At 44.4% G+C, this 12,752-nt stretch overlaps 1 protein-coding gene across 1 annotated transcript in view; it reads left to right on the top strand.

Annotated features, from left to right (window-relative positions):
* The first annotated feature begins 453 nt into the window (after positions 1-453).
* ITGBL1 (integrin subunit beta like 1) overlaps positions 454-12,752 on the top strand; it is a 125,616-nt gene continuing 113,317 nt past the window's right edge. The window contains exons 1-2 of the mRNA XM_072352982.1: positions 454-668; positions 1,789-2,000. Of these exons, the coding sequence (XP_072209083.1) occupies positions 577-668; positions 1,789-2,000 (304 nt within the window). The 5' untranslated portion in view covers positions 454-576. The remainder of the gene's footprint in view (positions 669-1,788; positions 2,001-12,752) is intronic.

Genomic DNA, 12,752 nt, shown 5'->3' with positions numbered 1-12,752 from the left:
AAGCACTGTGCTATGTGTGTTGGGATGCTAGGCATCAGCTCGCTACTGATATATTATACAGTGGTGCTCACCCAGCCTGGTGCCAGCATATGACCTGGATCTGCTGCACAGCTGCTCAACCTAGGGCTGCAGGGGAGCATCAGTCCCAACCACTCTGCCATACAGCTTTCTCTGCTGCCTTCCAGGGCACATCCCAAACAACCATCCATCAAAGGACGTGGGGATATGCATACCTTGAATATTTACAGTGCCTGCACTTTTGAGACTGAGACAGTTTGCTCACATCTGTGTGCGGGCCACTTTTAAAACATCAAAATAAACCATCTGGCTGCGCAACTGTTTCTAATTACTTCCCTGCCTAGACTGTAAACTTCAGGGTTTGGCACCGGCCTCCCTCCCAGAGTGCTGCCCAAATCCCGCTCCCAGGCAGCTAATCACCGCCACTGCAGTGTGGGGGGAGCAGCCCTGGAGCTGGGCTTGTCCAGCTCACAGCTCCACACACACCCAGCGGCTCTGTCTGTCCATCCGTTGTCTGTCCATCTAACCAAGGGAAGCAGCAGGAGCACAGCCGGCACAATGCATGCATGGGGGCTGCTGGGACTGATGCTGCTGACGGTGTCAGTGGGCTCCCTGCCCAGTCTGCGGCCCGCCGCCCCCTCAGCCCTGAGGTAAGTGCACTGGGGATGCTTGATGGAGGTCTGAATGTGGAGAAAGCAGAGTGGTGTGCAGGTGTGAGGTATTTTGTGTCTGAGATGGAGAACTTTCATGCATTAAAAAGGGAAAAGTTGGACAGGGATGGCTGTTTTATGCCCAAACCTTCAAATTCTGCTTCTGAGTAGAGTGGGAACATGACCACAAACTGTGTGTGCTCAGCTGCCTCAATGTGGCAGCACAATGAGCATTATTTTCCTTTAGGTCTTTGCCTCCATCGGGGCCAGCACCTGCCTATGCTTATAGTCAGCATCTCTTCTATCCTAAGCCTGTAATATCTAGTTTCCAAGGAGTGTGGATACTACCAGCCTCAGTCCTCAGAATTCCCTATCATGGTGAACACCCACTTTTGGCACTTGTCACTTGGCCTTGTTCTTTTTTTCTGTTTTTTACAATCCTGATCCTGGTAAGGCAGCACCTGATTATCCTTGTGTATATCCTGAAAGTTCTGATCTCCACTGCATGACATTACTGCATGGTGAAACAGCAAATATGCAGATCTTGCATGTGTTTTCTCCTGAATTTAAAAAATCACAGCCACTGAATTTGTAAATGGAAATCGATAATGACTGCTGTTTTCTGTTCTAATGAAAGCATAGATCCTCTATCTCTGACAACCTGCAAAATGATTACTTTCACAAATATATCTCTAATAGAATCAATGATAAATTGCTTTTTGATATTCTGTGTTTTGGTTTTGCTGTTTAGAAATTCTATCTTTTGTAAAGCTTTTGGAATAATCCAGACCAAAATGCTTCATAACAGATAATCAGATTATACATGTGTGGTACATATATGTGCAGATATGAATGCAGGTAGGTGTGAATGAGATGATCCTAATGCAGTTTAACATGATAATTAATATACAGTATAAGCATTCCTGTAGATAACAAGGATATTTTTGATAAAAGGGATTAAAATCAAGTCATTTCAGGAAAATGGTAGTTTGGAACCATAAACAAAGCTGTGGCATTAAAGATGATGTTGTGGGGAATGGTTGAAACTGTGGCAGCAGGGTGGTTTATTCAGTAGCACCTGGCTCTGACCACAGCTTCTTCTCTTGTCTGTCCTCCTCAGGAGCTCCTTGGGCAGCCCTGTTTTATGCCTTCTGCCCCGTGCTGAGGCTGAGCTCCGGTGCCGCGTCCCAGGGGGCCCAGTGTGCAGTGGCAGGGGCAGGTGTGACTGCGGGGTCTGCGTCTGCCAAGTGACAGAGGCTGGCAAATACTATGGGCCCCTGTGTGAGTGCCAGGATTGGGTGTGTGAGATCTACGATGGGAAGGTCTGTGCAGGTAAGGAATCTACTGTGGTGACTGGAGCTTTAGAAAATTAAGAATTTATGTGAAGTCCAGAAATATGTTGGAAACACAGAATGTAGATATAGCAGAGACACAGCCAGCTATGCATCTTACAGTACCACAAGATCATAGAATCATTAGGTTGGAAAAGATCTTCGAGAACATCCAACCATAAGTCCAACCATAATTTAGAATCTTTAATTTTTAACCATTAATTATTTTTTTGACAGCCTCATAACACTGAGATGCAGGGTTTTGGCACATTGGAGGACATTAAATGTCACAAGTCAAAGGAAATGCCTCTGCCATAAGATGGGACTTTGCCCACTTTTTAGCAGCAAGTGTACGAGTCACGTTGGTGTGGAGACTATAAACTGTGTTTTGAATCTAACACAGAATGCAGGACTATGCTTTATTCGTGTAACACTGCTGCATTTGAACTTCTCACCTACTAGTGGTGTGCAGTATCTATCAAGGCTTTAAATTATTGCTAAACAACCAGTTGTGTCCTGTAATGTTTTTTTTTTGTTTGTTTGTTTGTTTGTTTGTTTGGTTTTTTTTCTACTAAAAGGAAGAATATTTGCTGTAACATGTATCATGCAGAGTGGTACAAATACCGAAACAGTTTTTCTCAAAGTAGAGATAATGATGTCCAAACAGAGCCTTAAAACAATGTAATTGTCTTGTGGTTTCTGAGATTTCTCCACTAACACTTTTTCCTTTAATAGCAGATTAAATGACATACATTTTTGGGACAGAATGTAGCCTCTGCCATTTGCTGGAGTGTATCGCCTGGTTTGCATCTAAACATTATCACTCTTTCATCTTTCCAGCTGTCTTTACTTAAGTTTTAGGGCTATTTCTGTCAGATTTTGGAGGGTTTCTTTCTTTCTTGCTTGCTTGCTTGCTTTCTTGCTTTCTTGCTTTTTCTTTTTTTAAAGCAGCTTAGAATAGGATTTTAGAGAAAAGCAAGAAGAAATGCCATCACATTCCTAAGGGGATTCAGTCTGGATCTTGATGAAAGGGGCCACACGGGCACTTCATTTCTAGTGTCCCTGCTTAAACAGCTTTACCAGATTCACACAAACGTGTCATCTTTTCAGGCCAAAAACTGCAATTAGGTCAATGGGAATGTTACAGGAATTCTGCTAGTAAGAGGATAATACAGATGCATTCCAGCAGTGGGTTTGGCAAATTCTGTAGGAAAAAAAGAGCAACTTATTTTAGCAACAATGTAGCTAAGAAGTCCAATACTAATATGAGAAGATCAAGAATGGGTTTATAAGAAAAATATTTATCTTTGGCACCTATGACTTTATGGAGAAACTGATTTATGGACTCTCTAGTCAGCACTATAAATCCAGCTACACCAGAAATATCTGAGGACTGCTGTTCATGACAGTGTTTTGCTGCCCCAAAGGTGAATTTTCTGATCAGTGGTGTGATCTCAATATGCTTGGTATTGTTTCTTGGGGCAGTTACACAGTTAAACTGAAAGCTCCTCCAATTTTAATAGTTTACTGCAAATTCGGTTGTTATGCTCCTGTTAATGTCATGAACAGCAGCTGAAAGTTTTGCTAGTGCTTTGATGGAAAGAGGTGCTGACAGGATAAACAAACCCAAGAGATTTCTAATGATATTTTGTAAAGCACTTTGTGTATCAGTTTAAAAATGCAAATGTTAAGTGATAAATGATTTTTCCAAAAAGCAATTTTTGTAGTTGTCACTTCTAGTTGGAATACTGAAGCAGCATCACCACTGCATGTTAAATAACTAAAATCCTAACTAAACTAAAAAAAATCAGTACCCATCTATGGAGAGGGAAATAGCTGAGGTTTTTTGATTGACTTGTATTTCTTGTCAGTAGTAGAGCTAACTTTGCTGTACATTAGAGTTGACTAGAACTTCAGGTGAGCAGATCCTAGACAACTTTTTGGGGGGGCTGATATGCATAGTATGGATCTGGTCAGTGGAAATTGTATTCCAGACTATCCACTCCTGGTCTGGTCTACTGTAACTGGCAAGAGGGTTATCCATGCAAGGTGTGACTAACATCCCCTTTGTCCCTTGCAGAAATACTCTGTTATCAAATTTGCAGGAATACTGCCCTTTCTTGTGTTGAGCATCAGTAGATATTGATCCTCAAAGACTAATGTGACTTCCTTTATTTGCCTTTCAATTCTGTGGTCTTGTTATTTAGCACAACAGAAAAATATGGCTAGTATTTTGATTTTATTACACCAGCTTCTATGTGTATGCCACATATGGAGAATTTCACAATCTTGTCTGAGTATTCTGACAACAAAATCTGCACTGAGAAGGTTATTACAATAATTCATTATGTGAATGTACCACTTTAACATCCAGTCAAGTCTTGTCTATTAGTCACCACTCTTCTTAGGCAAATTTCATAGAATCATAGAATCATAGAATTACTCAGGTTGGAAAAGACCTTGAAGATCATCAAGTCCAACCGCAGCCTAACCAGTAGCCTATCTCTTAAAAAACAACCACAAAACAATACCACAACAACAAACCTCTTCTAAGTCATATCCCTGAGTACCACATCCAAGCGGCTCTTAAACACATCCAGGGATGGCGATTCAACCACCTCCTTGGGGAGCCCATTCCAGTACCTAACCACCCTTTCTGTAAAGAAGTTCTTTCTAATATCCAACCTAAACTTGCCCTGGCGCAACTTGAGGCCATTTCCCCTCGTCCTGTCACAAGTCAGTAGTGAGAATAGACCTGCCCCACTCTCACTGTAAGAACCTTTCAGGTACTGGAAGACAGCAATAAGGTCTCCCCTCAGCCTCCTCTTCCTCAGACTAAACAGCCCCAGCTTCCTTAGTCTCTCCTCATAGGGCTGATTCTCCAAGCCCTTAACAAGCCTCGTTGCCCTTCTCTGGACCTGCTCCAGTACCTCCATGTCCTTCTTGTGCTGAGGTGCCCAAAACTGGACACAGTACTCGAGGTGAGGCCTCACCAATGCTGAGTACAGGGGCAGGATGACTTCCTTAGTCCTGCTCACCACACCATTCCTGATACAAGCCAGGATGCCATTGGCCTTCTTGGCCACCTGGGCACACTGCTGGCTCATATTCAGCCGACTGTCCATCAGCACACCAAGGTCCCTTTCCGTCTGGGAGCTTTCCAGCCACACCTCCCCAAGCCTGTAGGATTGCCTGGGGTTGTTATGACCAAAATGCAGGACCCGACACTTGGCCCTGTTGAAACTCATTCCATTAACCTTGGCCCATCGATCAAGTCTATCCAGGTCTCTCTGTAGTGCCCTTCTCCCCTCAGGCAGATCAACACTCCCTCCCAGCTTAGTGTCGTCTGCGAACTTACTGAGGGTGCACTCAATCCCCTCATCCAAATCATCAATGAAGATGTTAAACAGAAGCGGCCCAAGCACCGAGCCCTGGGGGACGCCACTTGTGACCGGCCGCCAACTGGATTCCACTCCATTGACCACAACTCTCTGGGCCCAGCCATCCAACCAGTTCTTCACCCAGCGGAGCGTGCACCCATCCAAACCACGGGCAGCCAGCTTCTCTACCAGAATGTTATGGGGGACAGTGTCAAAGGCCTTACTGAAGTCCAGGTAGACCACGTCGACAGCCTTTCCCTCATCTACTAAGCGGGTCACCTTGTCATAGAATGAAATCAGGTTAGTCAGGCAGGATCTACCATTCATAAACCCATGCTGACTAGGCCCGATCCCATGGCTGACCTTTAGTTCGTCCATGATGATACCTGAGATTATCCTTTCCATAACCTTCCCAGGCACCGAGGTGAGACTGATGGGCCTGTAGCTGCCAGGATCATCTTTCCGGCCCTTTTTGAAGATAGGCGTCACATTTGCCAGTCTCCAATCCACCGGGACATCCCCAGTCAGCCAAGACTGCTGAAAAATTATGGACAGTGGTTTGGCAACCACATCCGCCAACTCCCTCAGAACTCTAGGGTGCAACCCATCCGGCCCCATGGACTTATAAACATTCAGCTTTCTAAGTAGATCCAGGACCATCTCATCACGGATCACGCAAGGCTCTTTTGGTTCCCCCTTCCCGTCTACCAGTGTAGGGGGCTGCGTTCCCAGGGAGTTACAAGCATAACTATTGAAGACCGAGGCAAAGAAGGTATTAAGTACCTCAGCCTTGTCCCGATCCTCAGTGACCAAGTTGCCCTCAGAATCCAACAAGGGATGGGGATTTTCCTTAGCCTTCCTCTTGGTATTGATGTGTTTATAAAAACATTTACTATTCTCCTTAACCTTAGAAGCCAAGCTCAGTTCTAGCTGCGCCTTGGCCTTCCTAATTTTCTCCCTGCACAGCCTCACTACAAACCTGTAATCCTCATAAGTAGCTCCCCCATTCTTCCAGAGACCGTAAACTCTCTTTTTGTTCTTTAGATCAAGCCAAAGGTCTCTGGTCAGCCAGCCCGGCCTCCTCACCCGTCGGCTCATCTTTCGCGATTTTGGGACAGTCAGCTCCTGCGCCTTTAGGACAATTTCCTTAAAGTATTCCCAACCTTCCTGGGCTCCCACACTCTCCAAAGATACTCCCCAGGGGGCCCTCTCAACCATAGTCCTGAGGAGGTTGAAGTCCGCCCTCCGGAAGTCCAAGGTGGCAGTTCTGCTGACTCCCCTCCGCGGTTCGACAAGGATCGAGAAATCTAGCATTTCATGATCACTTTGTCCCAGACGGCCTCCAACCTTTACATCCCTCACCAGACCATCTCTGTTAACAAACAGCAGGTCCAGAGTTTTGTTTCCCCTCGTCGGCTCCTTCACCAACTGTGTCAGGAAGTTATCTCCCACACACTCTAGGAACCTCCGAGACTGTTCCCTGTCTGCTGTATTGTAATCCCAGCAGATGTCTGGGAAGTTGAAATCCCCCACCAGAATGAGGGGGAGTGACCTTGAGACCTCCCCCAATTGCCTATAAAGCATCTCATCCACCTCATCATCCTGGGTAGGTGGCCTGTAGCAAACTCCCACAATAACATCGGTATTGTTGGCCTTGGTTTTTATTCTGATCCATAAGCTTTCAACCCTGTCATCATCATTATTGATTTCCACGCATTCACAATCTTTTTTAACATAGAGAGCTACACCACCACCTTTCCTACCTAGCCTATTTTTTTTAAAAAGTTGGTAGCCCTCAATCACTGCACTCCATGTGTGGGAGTCATTCCACCACGTTTCAGTGACGGCAACTATATCAAAATTTTCTGAACAAACAATGGCCTCCAGCTCCTCTTGTTTATTACCCATGCTGCGTGCATTAGCATAAAGGCACCTGAGCTTGGCCTCCTTGCGATCAGCAGCAGCCCTAATAGCCTTGTGACTACTATTAGGCGTTTCCACAGCCACCAGCTTAACACCAGCCCTCGTGTTTTTCCTACAAGGAGGCAAGTCATCCTCCTCCTTCACCAAGGGCCAAGACCTTAGGGGTTTAGAAGCATACCCCTCTCCTGCAAGCACAGGGACATTGCATGCAGTTTCCATTTTGGTGACCCCAGCTACTGCCCCACCCCCCTTCATAACTAGTTTAAAGCCCTCTGGATGAACCTACCCAATTCTCTCCTTAAGATCCCTTTTGACCGGTGGAACCCAAGGTCAAAAAACCCAAACCCCTGCCGGGCACACCAAGCTCGGAGCCAGGTATTGATCTGTTGGCCCATTATATTGAATCCCTCATTCTTCCCTGAAGCAGGTGGGATAGAGTTGAACACAACTTGTGCTCCCGAACCCTTTACCTGTCGCCCCAAAGCTCTGAAATCCTTTTTCAGAGTCCTCATGGAAGTTCTGCCTACCTCATCACTACCAACTTGGAACATTAATAGGGGATAGTAGTCAGAGGGGTGGACTAGAGAAGGAAGCTTCATCCTTACATCCTTAACCCGGGCACCCGGGAGGCAGCAGACCTCTCTATGTAGAGGGTCTGGCCGACATATTGGCCCTTCTGCTCCCTTCAGCGCAGAGTCACCAATAACGATGACCCGTCGTTTTTTCTTTGATGGTGATGTTCTAATGGTGGGTGAGGAATGGATGGACTTGGGGGGCACCACCAACTGAGGAGTACTACCATCATCACCATCCGAGGACCTACTCAGCTTAGGGGGTTCCCTTTTAGGTAGTTCCTCCACCCTCTCTCCACTCACCTCCTGATTGATTTCCAGTGCCTGAAACCTATTGCTCAGGGAGAGTGGTGGACACGGGGCAGGCAGGCAGGGGGGATACCCACGACGGCGAGTTGGAATTCTCTGCCAGCCCTCCTCAGTGGTAGGGATTGTCCTCCTGTGGTAGGGCAGGGGGTCCACCACCTTCCTGGTGTTTTTTCCATACTCCTCACCCTGCTTCTTACTCCCACGTTCTCTGGTGGCCCTTAGCCGCTGCACTTCCTCCCTGAGTTCCACCACCAGGCTTAGCAGCTCGTCCACCTGCTCACATCTCACGCAGGTGGGGGCCCTGCCACCCTCCCCAGGCAGCAACAATTTAGAATATTCCATCAGAAATGAAAATTATATGTTGACAATGAAGGACAATTCATTGAACAGTATCTTCCAACGTTTCTTATGTTAAGCCACCAAGCTGATTTCCTATGTATGGAATGCCTTTCTTTCTTTGAATTTTAGAGCAAATTTTTATGACTCAGTGATGAAATTATATTTCTTCTAGGTGAATAACCATGATGTCTCACTGCATTTCTGTTCTCTTCCTTCCTTCCTTCCTTCCTTCCTTCCTTCCTTCCTTCCTTCCTTCCTTCCTTCCTTCCTTCCTTCCTTCCTTCCTTCCTTCCTTCCTTCCTTCCTTCCTTCCTTCCTTCCTTCCTTCCTTCCTTCCTTCCTTCCTTCCTTCCTTCCTTCCTTCCTTCCTTCCTTCCTTCCTTCCTTCCTTCCTTCCTTCCTTCCTTCCTTCCTTCCTTCCTTCCTTCCTTCCTTCCTTCCTTCCTTCCTTCCTTCTCACCTCTCTCCCCCCGCCCCCCCTCTCCCCCTCCCCCATTAATGTTACGTATACTACACTATTTTATACTACACTATTTCATGGTAGTCTGTCCTGATAAGTATAATAACAATTGGAGCTGAGTGGGATCACATGCAGAACTTTGAGACACTAATTGAATATTCCTCTAGAGAGCCATGACATTTGAGTTGAATGTTATTTCAAGTGAGTTACTTTTCATCCTGCCAGAGTGATGACTTTTTGAAGTGGTTGATGTGTAATCACTAGTGATGTTCATATTCAGAGTTGGACAGACAGAGTTGTCTGTCACTAGTGCCAAAGATAGTTATCTTGGTGTTTCCCTGCCCATCAGTCCAGACACACTTTCATTTCCATCTCCTGTCCCAAGCTAAACAAAATACTTAGCTGCTCAATATGCAGTTCTTCAAAGATGCTTTCTGGGTCAGATCTACTTTCTGAACCAAATGTGGGAAACCCTTATTCTGAAGATGGAAGGCCTGAAAATAGACTTCCGTCTCTTTATCAGTCGTTTTTTTCTTATTGCAAGCGATATGTAAGCGATAGAAAATAAATTATTTCATAAGTAATGAAGAAAAGTAGATACAATGTCTCTCCCTGTTCTTTTACTCTCCCTTGCTTGGGACTTCTTTGCCCTGTATCCCTTCCAAGAGGTTTCCAGATGCTTTGGAAAGAACTGTGATCAGTTTTTTCTCTTTTATCTTATTAAAATGGGTTATGTAATAGGTGATATTTTCAAGGAGTTAGAAACAAAGAAGAGAGTGATTAATTGGATCCCCTCTCCTCCTCGGTGGCCTTTTTCATAGTATCATAGTATCATAGTATCGTGCGAGTTGGAAGGGACCTTAGAGATCATCGAGTCCAACTCCCGGGATTCGAGCCCTCTGTGTAGCAGAGCGGCACTTCTACCCCCTGCTCCACAGGGGGGGATTCGAACCCGGGCCCCCTGGTGTTGCAAACGGGAATTCTACCGCTGCGCCACCGGAGGCCTGCTGTATGTTAGGAGTGCAAAGAAGAGTTAAATCCCAGTACTGTAATTCTCTTTGCAGTGCTAGTGGCATTTGTATTTTGCCATTTGTTGCTGGTTTTCAAAGGAGGAGATAGAAGTAAGAAGAATGCACACCACTAAAACGAAATCTCAAAACATTAATACATTATTCAGGGCAGGGCGTGTATTTGTTGCTGTTTATTTGCAAATAGTAGTTTTGACCTCAGTTTCATATTGCCTAGGGCTTTCTTAGTGTAACTGGAGAATGTGTTGTGTGCAAAGGAAAATAGAATGTGGCATGAATTCCTATTGCTTGACACCTGCTTGCCTTTGGTTTCTTGTTGCTTGACAACTGTTTGCCTTTGATTTGAAAGAACAGAGGAAATTCAGTTTTACTGGATTTTTACAAATATTTTAGTTTTTGTTGTTGTTGCTGTTGTTTTAAATATGCCCGTGATTAACAAAGGTAGAGAAAGTAAACTATGCATAAACTTCCGTGACTAATTTAGTGGGAACACTCTAGGTGTTCTTAGAGAAAGGATATGGAACGTACCAGCTGGAACACCAGAGCTTTCACTGCTCATGTCTAATAAGATCAGGGGTCAGACAGGACCCTGTGGCAGCAGAAAATAGTCCAGCAAAAGGAAAGGGGTCTTCTGTGCTCACAACTAATTGATTAGCTTTGTTTTTTCCATAGTTATTAGGTTTTGATAAACAATTTTTCCCCTTCCAGACTGAAATTGTGAATGGAATTCAAAGAACTTGCAAAGCCTTTATTGTCCACAGCTTTATGGTGCTGATGTTCAAGATAGGTAAATTCAAGCAGCCTTGGATTTGCCTGCAATTGTTTTAGTTCCAACTGTAATGTGTACATTCATACCAGTGACAAATGAGGAATGAAGAGAAAGGTCAGACAGAGATTTCAAAGCAGATTACACTTGCAGCCCGGAAAGCCAACAATATCCTGGACAGCATCAGGCTTGCAGTGTGATGGGGATTATTGTTCCCTTCTATGCTTCTGTGCTTGTGAATCCCCCTCTGGAGTACTGTGTGCAAGCTTGGGAACCCCAGTATATAGAGGTGGAGGTGGAGTTGTTGGAGAAGGTCTAGGGGAGGGCCATGAAGATGATCAAAGAGATAGAGCATCTCTTCTGTGAAGAAAGGTTGAGGGAGTTGGGCCTGTTTAGTTTGGAGAAGACTCCAGGGAGATCTCATTGCAACATTCCACTACTCAGTGGGAGCTTACAAGAAAGAGGAACACCAACTTTTTACACCGTCTGATAGTGACAGGACAAGGGGGAATGGCTGAGATCCTGGGCAGCCTGATCTAGCAGCTGGTGACCCTGCCTATAGCAAAGGGGCTTAAAGCTAGCTGATATTTAAGCCTAGACACTTTCATGAACATATGCGTTCCATTTCCATTAATATGAAGTAGGTGGGTGATAGATAATAAATGGTGTACTTACTGTTACAGAAGAGTGTATTAACGATCTTAACCTGCTTTGGCAGTAGATTGTTTTAGTAAGTATGACAACCTTTATAAAAGAATTGACTTGCTTGGTAACTCTTTCTGTGCTTATTTAAAATTCTATTACTAGCAGGTGGTTTTGCAAACCATCCATTGCTTCTACTACTGGACTGTAGACCTTTTGTTTCTTTCAGCTTTTACTCACACTAGAAAGAGGGGATTTATTTCAGCCCAAACAACTTGCAATTTCTGCCCATAGTAACAGTTCCACATCTGAAAACACATATCTATATCCAGAGGTATGTTTTTTCTGCACTCCTCTGCTTTAAGTGTGAGTACAGAGTGAAAACAATGTTCTTTAAACAATATTTTCAAAGGTTATTTCCAAACTTCCTTTTCTGTTAAGGGAGTAGGTTCTAATTAGCAGACAGAGATTCTGAAGGTGTTACATAGAGAGTGGGCTGAAACACCAACTCAAGCAGCCATATGATCGGATTTTCATATAAGAAATAATAAAGCTTCAAAAGTTTGCACCTGTCTCCTTCTTGAAAAGCAATTTCTAAAGCTACTCAGACACGCTTAATCCTTTGATATGTCCAACTGATAAGCACCACTGACAAAAGCCAAGGTATTTTCTCATCAATGACTTGAAAAGTGGCAGCCAGAGTCTTCAGAGGAATACCTGGGTCTCTTTATGGGGAAAGTGGCTGGGAGCGCCAACTCTGACACTCATCTGGAAATTAGTGCACTGAGTAATAATTTTATGAGGTGGAAAATGTTGCAGTCAACCTGCTATTGCCCTGGCAGCCACATGCAGCAGCCGATGTTGTATCTGGAGTAACTGGTCACAGCACTGTGTTTGTGGGGGCAAAGTTATTCCAGCAGCTTTTAAACTGGAAAGAATAGCAGCAATGAATGAGTTGTACAACTATGGTCTGATTTTCAGAGATAACGCTGAGGCCTTCTTACAGAACTGTAGAAGTTAGTACTGCAAAAGTAATTGGCTTTTTTGTCTGTTGTTTTGTAGCCAGGTAAATTATGTGGAAAGCAGATAAACACTAATAATAAATGTATTTAAAATCATAAGGTGGTGTTGAAGTGCTTTGCTGGAATATTGTTGTAAGACTGGAACTTCCAGTGATCATCTTTTGAATGAATTATTTTTGCTCTCACTTCTGTTTCAAGCCACAGATGATCCTCATCATGAACACAGCCAGTGTAATGCAGCATAACTCCCAGTTTGAGCTTAGGAACAGATCCAAGTGACAGCTATTGCTGAAAGAAAATTGTCCATCATCT

Source organism: Excalfactoria chinensis, chromosome 1, assembly GCF_039878825.1.
Source record: "Excalfactoria chinensis isolate bCotChi1 chromosome 1, bCotChi1.hap2, whole genome shotgun sequence".
Lineage (NCBI taxonomy): Eukaryota > Metazoa > Chordata > Aves > Galliformes > Phasianidae > Excalfactoria > Excalfactoria chinensis.
The sequence above is the reverse complement of the archived record's forward strand: the minus strand, read 5'-3'. Positions and strand labels throughout refer to the sequence as shown.